We start from the raw sequence: 18,241 nt of genomic DNA, 5'->3' as shown, positions 1-18,241 counted from the left end.
TTCACGTGGACGTTGCTACACGCGAGTGTGTTTTGCAGTCGGCCCCAAGATCTAAAATGCACGCCGACACCGTGCCTCATGCTACATGAAAAGCATTTCATCTTTAGTCAGTCAATTTATTATTTTACTGTGTAATATTCTCAAGAAAAATCTTGTTTTACACTGTACCAGCCAACAAACGCAAACAATGACACCACCACTGAAAGAAGAAAGTCTCTAATTTCTGTAAATTATATTACTATAAAAGTTTTACGGCAGTATGCTTCAGACTAAAAAAAGTATATGTATTTCTTGTTCATTTAAACATACTCTTGTTTTTTATGTATAGGGTGGGCAAAAGTAGGTTAATAATAATAATAAAAACAATAATTAATAAGTAATAATATACTCTGTTTCTCATACTCACAACTGTAAACCTACATTTGCCCACCCATAGTCTATCTCACCTATAAGCTCCTTTAAGCGGGGAGGAGTTGTAATTTACCAGCAGTTACTAAGATTAAAAGTGCTGAGAGGTTAGGAAGCATTACCTGCACCACTAAAAAGATCACCCATGAAAGAGCAGCTCTACCAAAAAAGTAGAGAGTCCCAGCTCTCTTTTACCAAAGAAGGAGGCAGAAATTACTCTGTAGGCGCAGCCCATTTTATTGCCACCATTTCGAATAACTAGATGATCTAGGGCAAGTCTCTCTGAAGCTGTTTTCACACCTACAACATTTAAAGGTTCCCTTTAAAATCCAAAATTCTCCATTAGTCTGCAGTAAGCTACCTGATGTTAGGGAAAATTAAATATAGTAAGCTGCTGACATTTGCAAGGCATATGAACTGAGACCTTTAGAAAGCCCTACAGAACACACATTCCCTCCTTAAAGATGGCAAAGTAGTTCCAAAAAAAAGCAGTGATCCCTTTAGAATCTTAGTGATTCTATACATACAGTCTTAAAATCATTAACAAAGCCATGAATTTTTCCAATAAGGAAAAAACTAAACTCTGTACTCTCATTTCAGAGCATCAGTGGCATGAGTAACATCAACCTAAGTCTCCACAATGCCCACAACAGTGGCCGCTGCGCCTGCTGGAGCACGTGAGGACAGTCACGCCACCCACTCGGCAGCGGCAAGCAGCGAGCGCGCCGGGGGCCTTGGCATGGGAGTAAGCAGGAAAGGCAGACGGTCCCGGCGGGCGAAACCACGAGGAAAGGAACGCCAAAGCAGAGCGCAGTCCCTGACTGCAAGTCACAACCGTCCTCCTGCGCTTAAACGCTGTCTCCAAGGATGGAGCTCAGGCGGACTCTCCTCAGACACCAACGGAGGCTGATCAGGACTCATAAGAGGTGACGTCAGTCCTCGGATGCCCAGAGCCCTGGTGGGTGTGTCCCTTGCTGAGACACCTCTGCCTGTAGAGGCATCTTCTCCACCCGAGAGGAGCACGTGTTGGCATCATAACCCTAATCCCTAAGGATTTCCTCACTCTGAAGAAATGTTTCTGTACCATGTGGACAGCTGAGGGTCCCTCTACCACCAACTTCACGTTATGCAAAGAAAAACATTTCTTAAAATTTCCAAATCAAACTTTTCTCAAAATTAAAATGAGTTAAATGGCCACATGAGCTAACAGTTCACCACTGTTATCTCAGGTGACTTTTTAAAGATTAATGATTTTCTAACCTGCGACATTTTTGTTGCACTCACATGTTTTCCCTTCGTGGATCACCATCTCTTCAGCTTGCAGGGCAGTGTTCTCCTTCACTCAACAGAGTCAGAGCATTACACACCACCTTCCCTTTGTTTCACATCGAGCGCATAATGTGGGCCATTTAAATATGGGAAATCATGGTCTTACTCCATAGACCTCCAGGCACAGAACTGGGTAAAAAATCATCTTTGGTTATTGTTGGTGAGAAACCGTCATCTTATTTTATTGGTCTACTCAATAATACAACGAATGTCTGTGAATTTACCACCAGGCCTGAGAGCTTGAACATTCCATTCCAGGTTTTGATTTAGCCCAACTTTTATATTTCCAGCTAAGGATGACTACATTCTCTGATTTTTTTTCATTCTCTATTTTCATCAACTCCAACATTGGATCTGTTTGATTAAATGGTTTTGATTTTAATCACTTGTTAGAGGCATTGATATTTCGACAAGCAGAGCACAGTAAACAAAGCTGTGCTGAGACTCGAAGGTTGGGCTCTATCATCAGCTAAGTGAGTTAAGAGCCTGACTCAGTGGCCTCTGAGCAGATCTGATTCAATCCAGAGTTCCCACAGAAATTTAATTATGTCTCCTCACTCAGGCATCCACTATATTATGAATGGTAAGTCACACAAGTCAGTGGCTTACTGTACAAGGAAAAGAGCTCCATGGGCAGACTTTTCTTTGATCTGAGGAGGAGACCATGGCTTCTCTGAGGCGGAGAAGGTGCACCACCTCTGGCGTGGTCCTTGGGGCCCTCCTCCAGAGTCAGGCCTCTAGAGCACTTAAGCTTTCACTGGTTGTACATGGTTGTGTTCTAGGAAAGTATTTTTTTTCTGTTTAATCAAAAGAAGGATCTCAAAAATTCACTGAAGCTTTGAAATATGTTCATGTAGTGATACTGTTACGAATACTAATAGCATAAATAATATTTGGATAATTCCTTTGTTAAAATTTTTCCTCAACTTCAAAATCTGATTATCATATAAACAATATATTTTTCAAAAGGCAAAGGCATAAATTTGAAAAAAACCTGAAGTCCAGCAATAGGTCTGCCACTTTCTAGTTGCCAAAAATATATGGTATGTCCATATTACATAATTATAACTATGAGATGAGAAAAAGACAGTCTGAACACCACAGCGCACTGTGAGAATGAATGGGGAAATTATCGTTTTATAATTATCTTCAAAGAAAAATTGGGTCTAATTTAAATAAAACTTTCATATATGTGTTCTACTGAATCTGCTGTTTTTCCCATAATTCTTTGCTCTACCAGATTAGCATGAAACAGGGACACAGATAGCACCTGAAAACTGTTTTAATCTAAAAACAAATACTTTGTTAATTATAAAATGCTGTGCATATACTATCATTTTCTGCATTCGTATCACTATGATTTCCTGTCCCCTTCACCATCACCCTAAGAAACAGGAGCAGGCATCCTGCCCAGCGTCACAGGTGAGAGAGAGAGCACAAGTGGATGCCGAAAGCACCCTGGAGGGGGACTCCAGTAAGAAGGACATTACAGTGTCACAGAACTTCGCTAACCTGCAAGACCTCTCTCACATGCAACCGCAAATCACAAATTAGACCAGCTAGGGAAACACCCATCCAAAAGAGATCCAATGTAGAGTCACGTATCTTAAGTCTATGAATATTCAGAGTGCCGATCACCCTCTGCAAAGCCGAGACAGAGAAGAAATTATCCACTGTAGGGACAGGGCACACACCTTCTCAAAGGAAAACAGAACAGAATGTGCCAAGAACTGAGTACATCAGGCTTCCTGCTAAGTGACTGCTCAGACTGGAAACCCAGGAAAAGTGAGGCAAAGTCTGGGCGCTGAGAGACAGTACACACCGCCCCAGCCTCCGAGACTGGTGGCCTGGCCTCCAGCAGGAACCGAGAGGAAACACTGGAAGGGGTGCCGAGACAGAAACCACACTACGCAATGCTATGTCCAGGAATCACTGTCACAACACAAGAGAGAACTGGACTACATTAAACTCAATGGAAATGATCATTTCCCTGCAAAGCAAATCTCCATTTTAACATCACATGCTAGAAACAGTTCTAAGTAGAATCAGGTCGACTCATGTGAAATTACCAATATTTGGCAGTTTTTAACGTGTTGATTTCATCTGATTCAACCTTAGGAGGTGCTAATATCTTAGTAAATACCAATCGGTGTCATGATTCCTTAGAGAGGAGTGAAGAATTAGCTGACATGTAGGATGGTCATTTTGTCTTGAGATTAACACAAGATCGCACGTCTCCTGTGGAACCTCACTGTCTGCCTGTTCTCTCCTCTGGGTACCAAGGATGACAATACCACATTGTTTGGCCCTTTGTTTTAAGCTCACACTTGATTACACAAATGACCCTAGGGCCAAAAAATGCAGGGAAAACATCGTAGAGAATAGCCTGTGTAAGTCCTTGGCCTTTCCTATTAGAGCCCCGTGGCATAATGAAATGTAAACATCGTGTTTCTCTTCTGTTAAAATGGATGGTCAAATTGCTTTGATCCAACTTTACAGAAATTATTTCAGAAAGGTTATGTTTCCTGGAAATTCCTCAGGAAAAATTTTAATCTTGGACTTTTATAAGCAAGTACCAAGACATCATGAATATAAAGAACTTCTCACAAAGTCAGGACATGTAATGAAGCTGTATAAAGTTGGTAATTAACCATAATTGAAGGCTGCAGTGAACATACAGGCTTTTGTTCTTTTTAATTCTGGCGCTGATGGGGAATTAAAGACAAGAGCTTAAGGCACAGTTTAGTCAGAGTCCAGATGTGTGAGCCCCATGTTCTGAAAGTAACTTAAGTAAAAGAAGAGAAGAGCCAAAAATATTCTCGATGCCTGCCGGGGGGACGCCTGGGCTCTGAGCATTTAACACATTCCATCCATCTTATCTGGGGTCACTTACTCATTGACTTTGTTAAAAGAGCAAACACACCTATATCTAAGATCTGATTGAATTACCAGACTAAATGGTAGCAAAAAACAATCCCCTGAAAAATCGACTCTCACACTCAACACGATGTGTTACCGCATGCCAGAGCCACGGGAACACACGCACTGAAGTGGAAGAGCTCACTGCTTCTCCACAAAACCCAGCTTCACCTGCGTCTCCACAGGCACGAGAAGGCAACAGGAGGAGACGCCCTCGTGACAAGGACCATGAGCGCTAGGACACACGTCTGTTCCGCAGCTCACCGACTAGCATAGGGAACAGGGTTCTGATGGGCGCGGTACTGTTGGAGTCTTGGGGTTCTCTGTTAGGAGACAGAAGGGGTGGCTGGAGGAGTTTCTGTACATACTCCACAGGAATATAAAGGAAGACGAGACCAACTAGAGATGGCGTAAACAAGATACCACCTTTACAATAAGTAGACAGGTTTTATAAGGTTACTTCTTAAATTTAAGTCATTGTATAAACTAAGTACAAAATCAGTAAAGTCAGTTTTATTGGAGGAAAAAACGAAACCAGCCCTGTGAAGGAAAGCAGCTCCCTAGTAAAACTGAGTGCACATGAACAAGTGAATAGAAAGGATCTGCATCCAGCTGCAGTCAATCATCTGAGGAGCACTCAGGACCCAAATACTCCACATAGGGTGGCCAGTCTTCATGGAAGCTGAGGAGCCCATGGACTGATGGGCGTGGAAAGAGGGCTTCTGTCCCCTCAGAGAATGAACCCTGAGAATTACCCATTCTAGGTCCAAACACCTCCCCAAAAAGTGAGCTGGAAGCTTCAACAAAAAACAAACGAGGAGCTGAGGTCCCAGCATTCTACACCACTGAAACTTATTTTATTAATGTTCACTGGAAAATCTATAATGTAAGAGAAAATAGCAATTTCGGGAAGAAAACGTTTGTCATAAAGCAACCACAGAATGTCTAAATTATCCATTTAATTTAGAAATACTTCCCACGTGCTGACAAGATGACTTAGGTAGACAATATATACTTATCTCCTATGTACCTTAACAAATTATCAGTTTAAGTCAGAAAGTACAGAAGGAAATTTCTAAAGATGATAATCCTGGCTAGCTGACAGATGTGACCTCCTCCTGTCTTTCCCTGCACAGGAGGGTGAATCACTGAGCAGAGCCCTCTGCCTTCCAGTCCCACTTTGTCACAATAACGCAGGGTCCAGGAACCACAGTACCAATGTGTGGACTGGATGCCGTCTATGGGTGAAGGGAGAGCACAGAAGAAAGGCGGTCCTCCACTTGTGCAGCAGCAATAAGTCATTAAAATACAACAATCTCCACTCATTCGAATAAGCAACAGCGATGAAAAGAGCTGGTAGGTCTGTCCTCCATTCCGGCTCCACGAAGTTACTGCTTATATAAATATTGTTCAAAGCAGAGGATATCCTAGAAATACCCTAAATTTGAAAAAGAAAAAAGAAGATTGCCAACCGTCAGAGTCGGGGAAGAAGTGACCGGGAGACCAGTAAGCAGCAGGTTACCAGCACACGAGCCAGGAGACAGTGACGGACACGAGGGACAGACCTATCGCAACGCATCCACCAGAACTAGCTTCGCTTCAATGGTAAAACAGAAACCAGTATCCACCTCGCAAAACTCACACAAAACAAGCACTGAGGAAAACTACTGATCCTTCAATAAAAAATTTTTAAAAATATATGCGGTAATAACTGAGCCAAAGGCAAGTTATGTCTTTGAAACGGATGGTAAAGTGACAATCACAGGAGTGGAGGCGATGCTGTGAACACAGTCTCTTCCGAATTCAGTTCCATACGAAACGTTCTCTCCCCTAAAAGCGGCCCAGTTTCTGACAACCCACAGGCCGCTAGCAAAGCCCCAACGGAGCCGAGCGCACGCACACACGCCTTCCCAGGAAGGACGGGCTCAGGCGGTTCTGGGCTCAAGAAAAAGCGCGAGGCTTACATCTAAGCCCAACAACGGGGAGCCATGGTGATACTTCCGTACAATTTTACACGTACGTGTAAAAGTTTGGAGAAAAGGAGACCAGACCGAAGGCAAAAGACTCTCAGTGCTTCTGTCCCACAGTCCAACGAGCTGGTGTTTAGTACGTGGGAGACTGTGGGAAAAAGATCTCACTTCTCAGTAAGATGAAAGGTACTAATAAAGAAAGGTCCCAACCCCCAACCCCAAGTGTCTGATAAAGGGGAGCAGCCTGTGCCAGTGTCAGGGCTGGGCCGCCTGAAGGAGGCCGGGGGAGACGCCTACCCCTCAACAAAAACACCGAGCAGCCCAAGCCGCCCGGGCCTGCACTCACCCCACAGCCACGCGGACAGTAGGACACAACCCTCACACGCCGCTCCCGAAGCTGCTTCATGGAAACCCACCGAGGTTTTGATGTGGATACGCATCAGCAACGGGGAAAAACAAGCGTGTTTCCTTTGACTGTGAGATCATTTAACTCCTAGACGGGTGCAGGCACCCCTTCCAAACCCTCTCCTGGTCCATGTGGCTCAGCACGCATGGCAGCCCCGAGCCTGAGATGCTGGCACTGCGGGGTTTCCTGACGGGGTCCCGACACCACAGAAGCAGGGGCGAGGTCAGGGGTCCCGAGTGGTCGCCCCCCTCCTCCTACTCACAGTCACTCAGCCCGCTGATATCCAGGCTGAACCACCAAGGCCAGCGCCCTCCACGGTGGCAGGGCCTGGCCGTCACACAGAGGTGATCACGGCTGCTTCCACCTGGTGGCTGTGGCAGAGCTCGTCTTCTAGATCCCCGCTAACGAACTTAAAGTCACACAGATACCCTGGCTCACTGCACTGCAAAGAGGGTCAAGTGGTTGAAAGCAGGGAGTCCTTTAGAGGGAGCTTGCAAATTAATTGGAGTTTATCATTTTAAAATGTGAATTTGGCTATATTTATTTATATTTAAGTGTATAAAATTTCAGAAACAGAGCAATGTACGACCTTGAAATAAATTCATGCAAATTAAGGAACATGAAAGTTTGTTCTCACACAAGCCATCACTTCATGAGTTCATGGCATCAAAAAAATATATATATTTAAAATTATTTAGTTTTCTTTTGCTAATCACAGTCATGCTGACAAAATTTATTGGTTCATCAAATGATAGTGTAAGCATATGAACTGATTTGTAATAAATTATCATTTCTGCATATATCAGTCAAACCACAAGGCCTAAATACTTGAAAACAAAATGCATTATTAATTTAATTGTCACAGCCTATTTAGCTAACTTCTATTACTATTTGCTATAATATGCAATGCATAAAAGGCGAGAATCAAATTCAAAACATAAAAAAAAAACTGATTATACTGTCCTGGAGAAATTAAAATATAGCAAGCTTGCAAAATTATTGCCAAGACATTCATGTTTTAAATAGGTAAGAAAAAAATGTTTAACTTAATTTAGAGAACAGTTATGCCCACGGTGATGGTTCAGCATGCTGATAAAGAGTTTCTTTGTTTCCTACAACCAGTAAAAGGCATCAGTTCCCCCTGGAAGGAATGGAGGAAGGTAGGCTAAAAGGAAGGAGACCGTAGCATTTACTGTGTTAGGTTGTGTCCTTAAACCTTAGTCTTCTCCAGCTATGGACATCCACCGGATGCTCACACTGCTGCTGCAGGCCTGGCATTTCCATGCATAAGAGGGAGTGTACTATAAACAGGTACCATAAACAAGAAGCACCCTGAAGCTCAGAGCTTTTAAGAGGAAAAATGATTCCATCAAAAATGCTATGTTTAGATAAACTTGGACTACTCAGAAGGTAACAACCCAGAGGATGGGGGGCACTTTCCCATTTGATGCTCATTTCCGGATTTTAGGAGAAAAATCGTGCCATGACGCTGAAAAAGCTGACTACGTGTCAGAGGGCAGAGAGACATGCAATCTTTCTCTTGCCTCTTTCTGGACTTCCTTTGTTTTAGGGGCTAAAACAGGTGAGAGCAGACGAGATATCCTGGAGTGCAGAGGAAAAGGTAAATGGGAAAACCAGACAGGACATCTGGGGTTTCCAAACTCCTGTCATAATATGTACAAGGTACCCACTATTTTTAAGGTGCCTGGAGGATAAGTATATGTATAAGATAATAAATGGTACACTTGAGTTCAAATGTATACTAGTTACATGGGAGAGAAATATTTCCTTGTTACTATCTAGTCTAGATTGTTTTCATTCAAACTTATTTGTGAAGGAAACACCCTAAGTACCTATATGTAAAGATTCTCAATGTGAGATAATATAATTAGTAGAAGAAAAAGCGCTGAGACTGGAGTAAGAAAAACAATTCTAACATTTATTATGAGATATTGAATTTAAAAAATGTATCTTCCTGAATCCCAGTCTTCAGATCTGTAACTAGAATAAGAATACATTGCAAGCAAGGCCACAGGACAGCTGAGACACTGCGTGTGAAAGCAACGAGAATCCAGCAACGAAATGTCTTGTTTCTACCTTCTTAAACACTAATGAAACACAGCTTTGAACTTATGAAACATAACAAGTTGCAAATTATAACTTAAATAATATACAATTTTTTTTAATTTCAAGAATAATCCATTCAGGATGTGTTCAACACATACATTTTGGCTCAAATTAAATATAATGTTATGAAGAGAAGTATAAGAAACCGAAGGCAGAAAGCAGACATATGGGATGCCCCAATATTTTGACACAGCAGTCATGTCCAAACTAAATGCTAAAGAAAACAATATGCCTCCAGTCGAAAAGTCAAGTCAAATTTCTTGTAAACATAGAAAATACTTTAGGAGCATTTTAAATTTTTAAAAAGGCAATTAAACATTTAAAATAAGGCAGAAGAGGCCTGAGGCTACAGAGTGACACATTAAGTTGCATGATTATTGACATTTTAAAAGAGTATTAAAACAACTTTCTGGGAGTGTCCAGAATTTCCAACACCATCTTGGAGGATTTGGGGAAAGTTGAAAAGCAATGTCTTCAAAGGAAGGTGAGTACCTGCCCTGGGTCTGAGTAGCTGCCGGTGTTAGAAAATTTCAGAAGTAGCCATGCTCGCCCAGTGGCTGACATGCCTGTATTTCAGCTCACCTAATGTGATTAACTCTAGGTGATGAAGCTAATTATGATACAGTAGCAAGAAAAAAGAAAGCCTGGCAGCTGACGACATAATAATTGTAGTGTTATTTTTCATGACATGGCAACTGTCGTATTATTTGGGGAATGACAAAGATATATTTCTTAATATCAGCAATGTTTAATTCCACAGTAAGAATTCAAAAATGTTATTTTAAAACCTCAAAATAAAAATACAGGGGAAAACAGACACAGTATAGTCTTACATATTTACTTTAGCTCATTTAAATGCATTGACAGAGGTCAATCCCCTCTAATTTAACTCTTCTACTGTTTCAAGGTCATTTTACAAAATCGCAAACTCAAAGTCCCGCAAATCTTTTCAAACGTTAATATGACAGTAAATTTTTGTGAGAGAATGGCACAAAACATGATATACAACAACAGAGCACCACAAATGCAAACCATGTGTACTGACTTGATAAAAATTCTAGAAGTCACCTTATTAACCAAATTCTGAAATGAAAATATATTTTTAAGTTTTCAAAATGAATGAAAATTACCTTTCTTTAGGGGTGCCAACTCCATGTTTGCCTAGTAGATGAGTATTTAAGTGCTTCTTCATTACAAAAGCAACCCTAAAAAATAAAAATAACAGTAGTTAAAGAACTAAAACTTGACTCTCTGCTAGAACTATGTACAAAAAGTATTTAAAAACAGGCATGAATATATGGATATAACATAACAACGCACATTACAATGGCACTCTTGGATAAACAAAAAGCTGGCATACAGATTAAATGAACTGCAATACTTGGAAGCCAGAAAAAACAACTGCATTTAAACTGCCCGATCCATGTTCTTATTTGAGTTTACTAACTAGCGTGGCCAGAACAGTGATCTCAGTTCTCTAGTCACTGTCGTCGCCGTCAGTTAGGCAGAGGAGGAAGCGGTATCTCCATGTAATAACATTCACTGCCCCCTGGTTGATCCCACGCTTCAATCATGAGACGATTCCAGAAAATGTCACTTTATTAAACATTTAAGGGACTGTAAAAGACAAAATGAATAGCTTTCATGAAGTTGCCTTAAAAACATGATAATAATTTGAAGAGAGGGTTTTAACAATTATATAAATGTTTACTGTATTTGCAGCACAGGCAAAAAAAAAAAAAAGTGCTAAAGTGCCAAGAAGATGTTAATCACTAAAACAAAAAGTATTCCCTGACATGCTATCTTATTTCATACACAAATCAGCTCACTTAACTCGACTGTGTTGACATAAATATGGAATGGACAGGAATCTGCAGCCCGGCCGCGGAGCACCCTTCTTCCACTGAATACGGTACAACATGGACTTAATGACGCTGTGATTGTTTAACACAATTTAGATCTCCCTCAGAAGCATCAAACTCAAATGGTTCTCTTCATGAGCAAAAAAAAATAAAAAATAAATTTACTCTAACTTTCCGTGTAAAAGGCTTGCAAACATTTTTGTTAATTATGTATTACAGGTGTCCTTCATAAAGTTAATTACTAGTAGCTGAAAGGCAACAGAATCTATTTGCATATGTACATGAAAGGCATGACATATGCAAAAATATGATTTTAATTAGCATTCTATGATATGAAGGACTACAAATCAAATTGGCATGTTATAAGATTCTTAACATTAACCACTGAATCCATCTGGACCTGACTGCACGACGGGCGCTGTGAGGCGGTGAAGTGCCGTGGCCACTGGAACGGCTTTTTAAGGCCACGACCGGGATGGCTTCTAAAGCTGGGACAGCCTCTTTCTCCTCATGTTCGTTGATTTTGGTTATTTTCATACAATATTTCGGAACCTCAGTGTTGTGGCTAAAATAATATACCTATATTTTTAAAGTGACTGTGACTTCATCATTCAAATAGTCAATCCATCTCTAGGCACTGAAAATAACATTCACTCTATTTCATTTAATATGTGATAACTATGAACAACGCACCCTTTACAGCTATAAATGACTGATCCCACCATCAATCATTAAAATGAAAAAATAATTATTACATAAGAATCAAACTGTGATGATATTAAAGGCTTAGCAAAAATAACAGTACAAAATATTCTGTATTTGTTTCTGCTTGATTTGGACAAAATAAATAACATTTTTCATTTCCTTAAGAAAGAATACAGTAATAACAACAGTCCATTTAAGTCGTAACTTCCCCACTGTCCTCTATTTTCCTATAATTAAAAAAACATAAAGCTAATAGCAAAGAGCAAAGGTTAAGAACCCAAAGTTGCAAAGCACAGCTTATTTACATGAGCGAGTGTAATTTAAGAGACCTGAGCTTAGGAAACGCAGTGCAGTTTTTAAAAGAAAAAAATTATTAATTAAAATGTTTAAGTTTTAAGAACTGAAATGAAAATATTACTCCTTACAGGGGAACAAAATACACAGGGAGGCCAGCTCCCACCTGAGGCAGCAGGCTCACATGGTCTGCTGAGCATCTACAACACTGTATGTGTGGAGGGATAACCATTTTTATTGCTATGGAAAAACTTTATAATTCTAAAACACACTGAAGTATACTCAAATGCAAAAGATTTATTCACAAAATCTGATTTAAAGCAAGTATAAATTCTTTACGTTCGGTCCACAGAAAGCATGAGTAATGCAAAAGTCTCCATATCTTCTCGGTTAAAAATCATAAGCCGAGCGTGACTGAGAGAAACAACCCCGCCGGCCTCTTTGGACATCACGCCACCAGCACGTCGCGACGACCGAGTGGCCCACCCTCCACGGCCACCCTCACGGTGCTGCTTCAACGTTTCTAACATGCTCATTATTTTGGAGAATTTATAATCTAGGTACTACCAGAAGTAATACAAAAATGATCCCAAATCTGAAAAGCTGAGTGGAGATGCCTTGCTCCTGCCTTCCCACGCGCCCCCCGCGTCCCACGCGCACTAAGCACTCACGACGTGCCAGCGCGGGCAGCTCCTGTGGGTGGGGTGGAAATCGGGCCAAGCGGGCCCTCGTGGAGCTTCCCTCCCGTAGCTCCCCACCGGGAAGGGGCGGCCCTCGGCCCGCCGCACCTGCGCACGAGGCAGCTCGTGTTCTCCGCAGCATCTGCGCGAGGCCAGAAGAGCTCTCGGCAGCTGCAGGGCATCAGTGAGAAAACAACCCGAAGCCCCTGCCTCGGAAAACGTGAAGCCCGGGGAGGGAAACAGACAAGAACAAAGGGAAACCGTGCGCCTCTAAATGGCGATGCGTGGAAGGCGGAAAACAAGAGGAAGGAGATGTGAACTGTCTGCAGCAGATCAGAATTTCACACGCGGGAGGGCCGGCGGGGCCCACTCCCGGAGGGTGCGATGCAGGCAGGGGCAGGGGCAGAGGGCTCCGTGAGAGGGACGGCTTCTGGGCCAGGTCAGCCTGGGCTGGTACCCAGAGCGGGAAGGAAAGCCTCGAAAGCATCAGAGCAGAGGGGAGACATGGCAGACTCCCATTTTAATAGATTCCTCTATGAGAGAGAGAGGGAGAGGGACAGAGGGAAAGGGGAAAGGAGAGGAGAGAAAAGAGGGGTGACCTGACTGACTCTTGCAATAATCCAGGCAAAGGTGACAGTGGCTTAGACCAAGGGTTAGCAGGAGAGAAGAGATCAGTCAAATTCTACATATATACTTGTGATTAGAGTCAACCAAACTTCCACATGGATTAGATGGGGAGGCAAAGAAATCACTCGAGTTTTTGCCTGGAAACACCTGGCCAATCTGAGGAGAAGGCCAGTCTGGGGCCTGTTCAATAGGGAGGCCCAGTGACATCCACGGGATGCCTAACAGGAGGCCGATGGACGGTGCTGAGGGTAAGGGCACAGCCAGGCTAGGACACAGCCTCCGAGGCTCTCCATCTGGCAGTGCCTGACAACCTGAAGGAACACCTTGAAATAATAAAAAACAGCGTTTCTTAAATATGATTGATTTCCAAGTATCTGTAATTGCCTGAAATAGCATCACTTAAAACTGGTTTTGGTGTCAAAGAGCAGCAAGTAATAACACCTACACCCCAGCCACGGGTTTCTACTTTTCAGCACAAAACTTCGTATTTTATCTCATTTTAAAATATTTTTTCCTACACAATATCAATACAACAAAAACCTCTTCCTTCAGTTCCATAGGTTTTATCACTGCAGAATTATTTTAACTTGAGAATCACGAAAGATTATCTGACTGACCTATTAAAGTAAATAAAATGCGCCACCATGAATGCAGAGAGACGTAAAGGCAAGCGACACCCAGAGTCATGGCACAGGGCAGCCTGACCCCCACCCTGTCCACGTCCATGTCTAAAGCAGAGACCAAGGGCAGGTCTGCACAGGCTGTGTGTCCCAGAGCAGTTCACAGACGCGTGCAGACAGTGGGCAAAGGTGCATCTGGTCATGGCTCTGTCCTCCAGGACCTGTGTGACTGAGAACACTGAGGACATTCTGAGTGGCAGTTTTCTCCATTGCAATGTGAGGAAAGCAACTCTCCCTGGGAGTTTTGTGAAGATGAAACAGAACAAAGCAAACACACGTTGCATGAGGGGCAGGTGAAGGACCTCAATAAACCACAGCTGTGTTAGCACTGCTATTTCTAATCCTGTCGTGCAAGGGCAACATCTAGCAAAAAACAATTGCAGGGTTTCACTGCGAAAGCCTGCAGGCCAGTTGCAGCAGCACCCTCGTGATATGCAAAACAGCGCCAATGAAATTTCAGGTGATATGCAAGACGAGAGACAGACAAACCCATCAGCTGCAACAACACAGCTACCTGTGTGAGTGGCACTGACCTGCGACTTGAACAAGCGCTCTGACTCCTTTACATCAGACACCTGTCTCTGTTTACATCAATCTCCAAGGTGTTGTGGGGGTGGGGGTGTCCCCAAGATAGAATAATAGCAACAAGCAAAGAATAAGGAACAGTCACACATTCATGTGGCCACACACAGCTCTGTTTTGTTTTTGACTCTGATAAATCTCTATATTAAAAATAATAATTTTACCTAACTGGGAGAAAGAATGGCCTAAGTGAGTGAAAATTCTAAACTTTGCATTTTAACATATCTTTAAAAGAAACAGTTATTTCCAAAGGGTTTAGACTCATTCTAAGTCCCAGAGTCCCACAAGAAAGCAAATCTGCCCAGAAAGCCGCATCGCTGTCGATCCTGTCCCCACTGTCAGGACAGAGCCCACTGTGGCCCGAGTCTCCCAGGTCGGCCTTTGGTCCTGCCTCCCACCGCAATACCTTCCTTCCTTTCTGGTCTCTACAGAGGCCCAGGCATTCCCACAGGTGCAGAGCCCAGGTGCTGCCACAGCTGGAGAAGGCACCCCAGTGGACACCTCCCAGGGGTCCCCCTTGACCCCTGCGACCCAAGACGGAGGCATGAGAGCACTGACTGGGCAGGAGCACTAACACATCAGGAGCAGGATTCAGGACAGAAACTGCCTGAGCTTCCATCCGGGTCCACCAGGAGCCTGCACTGTAAACTTACACCTGTCACTCAACCAGGTGTCGCGGTTTCCCCTTCCTTGTATATAAAATGGGATGCTAGTAACTGTTCCTACCTCATGGGCTGCTATGACAGTCATAAGGTTAATGTTTGCACAGTGCAGAGAATGGTGCCTGACACACTCTTAGCATTACATAAATCTCTACCACTTTTAGCCACTGCTATTAACTACCTCAGGCTCAAAGGTTCAGGAAACAATCCCTTCCCCCCGCCCCATGTTCTACCTCATTCCCACTGGCCAGTGCATCTAGAACTGGGCGCCAAGTGAGCAGGAAGAGGGGCTGCCTGCCACCTGTGAATCAGATTAGGAACCCTAATTCATAGGAACCCCAGTGCAATTAAACAGTGGACAGTGGGGGGACAGAAGAGCGGGACCTGCAGACCCCAGGCAGGAGGAGCTGGGGAGCTGGGGTTCCGAGGCAGGGAGGGACGTGTGGGACGTTCTCGAGCCACCAGATCCTGTTGTCATAGCAAACCCGTTACATCTCCCACAAGTGTGTCTTCAGGACACGGTTGACAAAATGCTCTGGAGAGCTGAGGAATCGCGAAACTGGGATGTAAAGGTGACTGAGTTTATGCTGCATGAGGCAGAGGCTGTGCAGGCACGAGGACTGAGATGGGACCCTGCCTCCAGCCCTCACCACGTGGCCGACCTGTACCACTTCTAGTCACACTAACCCTCTGCTCCCTAATCGCACTGTGGGGATAACTCTTATCTCTGATATGTACAAAAGGGCATTATTCAGCACAGTGGCTGTTACACAGCCATTACTCAATAAATGGTAACAATTATATACAGCAAGCAACTAAGTAGCATCTGGAGGCACAAGGTGGACAACAGGTCGCCTCTCTCTATATTCACTGGGCAATGTGTAAAGAGGTGATGTGGCATTGAGGAGGGAGAAACAAGACATCCCTTCACAAATGGGTCGCAGGGTGCACTAAAACTCTCACTGCCACAATCCGAACTTGAAAAGGTCCCTCTCCTTAAAATCAGCACTCCTGGTCAATCACAGCCATCCCATTTTCTGAGTTCAAGCTAGAACACCTAATGCTTGCTTAGCAGCAGCAGCAGCCTACCGGGCTGCTGAAGCCCACAGGCTGAAACAAAGCATAAGCAGGACATTACAGAAGAGTTCTCCAAGGAATGGTCACCATCCCTTTCCTATGTAAGCTCTACATATACAAAAATCTATTATCAAAAAGTGGCCTGGCTTTTACAGCAAATGTCACTTGTCATTAAAATATAGAGATAATTCTGCCATTTTGTGTAATATGTCTTTTTTATGATTAATAGGATATTACCGTTCTGAAAATGACCATATTGAATAGACTATTCTTATGCTATGGCTTTACATGTTGATTTCCATTTTTAATGGTATAGTTATAAAAGATGGATGGATATGGGTTTTCAGGTTGTGGTAAGTGCATTCTCCTGAAAGATGTCCACAGCCTGATCTCTGAAACCTGCTGGGTCCACGGCGGGAGCAATGACAGTGGCAAAGCCGCTGACACTAGAGTAGGAAAATTATCCAGGGTTATCTGGGTAGACTTGGTGTGCTCAAAGTGTCATTAAAGGGTTAGAGAAAGATGGAAGAAGGGTAGGAGGAAGAGCTGATACGAGGTTGGAGGTGCTCTGCTGCTTTGAAGGTATACTAACTGGACTGTGAGCAAGGAAGGTGGGTGGTCTCTGGAAGCAGACAGTGTGAACGCCCTGTCTCTGTCAACCATCTCCTGTGGTTCCCATGCTCATTGATGAATGCTGCAGCCTGGGAGTGTCCTGAATCTATCATCCCTCTCACATTTACCAGCTGGCTTTCTTCTATAAAGAACTTCATCTTTCCAACTGTCATAGGCTCTCTCTCACCCTCTCTCCTCCACGAGCATTTTAAATGGGCTCTTGGATTTCCGTTTCTATGCCATGTTTTATGATAAATTACCATAATTATGGTTTGTGATTCTCAAATTACCCCCAAATTGGCCCATGGAGGCCCTTTAAGGCTGGCTACTATGTCCTTTGACATCTCCCCTCATGTGCTCAGGTATTTCCTGTTTCCCAGCACAAGGTGTCCCAGGATCCCTGTGTCCTATTGTGCTGTAGACCTGCAGTCAGCCTAGTGTCCTAAGTAAGGAGTAAGATCTAGGTGCCAACTGATGACTGCTATTGGGTATCAATGAGCCCAAGACCTTTCAATGCACAAAGCTAGGAAGTAAATAAATCAACCAACAGAGTAATCAATATGTGGTGGGCAGAAGAGGAAACACAGAGGCGCTCGACTGGCACGTACCAAATGCTGTAATCTGGCCCACGAGTGTTTATTGTAACTATCGATTGCCTCTTTTCATTATCCTAAAATAGACTGTGATCTATTTTCAAGTGGCATACAGATAAACTTCTGTAAATAAGTCACACTGCATCTACGGAAGGTGTGAAAGGACTGGTCACTACAGTTGCCTTACCTTCTAACAACCTGCTTCAAGGGCTAGCTCTAAGCCCTTCTGATCACTTCCCGCTTCTCGCTACTGCCGATTCTTGTTCCCGCTCCCAGCCCCTCAGGTTGATACTTTTACTCACACGTGGTCTTATTTCAAAACTGTGACTCCTTTCCTGGGCTTCAATGCACAGCCCCTGGTGGCTAACCCTCCACTCGCGGCCTTTCCCAGGGCACGTCTCGTCTGAACTGACAGTACCTCGAAACCCGCCCGACAGCCAGGATCTTCCCTCACTAACCGTCTCGTCTCCTCCGGACCCTACTCCTGCCGCCCGCACGGCCTTCCCAACTCAGTGACCATATTCTCAAGGCTGTAGGTCATCCGTCATCTTCACTCATTTCCCTATGAACCCTCGCTTCTCCTTTCTGCACAATGACAGCAGACCAGGCCGTGTCACCAGAGCGCCGCCGCTGCAGGCGCTGCCCTCAGTTTGTCCCACGCACCATCACACCGTCCGCCTGCGAAGGTTCACACCGCACCTTAGTGCA

At 43.6% G+C, this 18,241-nt stretch overlaps 1 protein-coding gene across 1 annotated transcript in view; it reads right to left on the bottom strand.

Moving 5' to 3' along the window:
- ZNF407 (zinc finger protein 407) overlaps nt 1–18,241 on the bottom strand; it is a 313,149-nt gene that overhangs the window by 164,437 nt on the left and 130,471 nt on the right. Inside the window, exon 4 of the mRNA XM_081150243.1 lies at nt 10,290–10,364. Coding sequence (XP_081006369.1) covers nt 10,290–10,364 — 75 coding nt within the window. The remainder of the gene's footprint in view (nt 1–10,289; nt 10,365–18,241) is intronic.

Source organism: Miniopterus schreibersii (assembly GCF_964146895.1).
Source record: "Miniopterus schreibersii genome assembly, chromosome: 10".
Taxonomy (NCBI): domain Eukaryota; kingdom Metazoa; phylum Chordata; class Mammalia; order Chiroptera; family Miniopteridae; genus Miniopterus; species Miniopterus schreibersii.
Note: the sequence above shows the minus strand (reverse complement) of the source record. Positions and strands in the feature narration are given on the sequence as shown.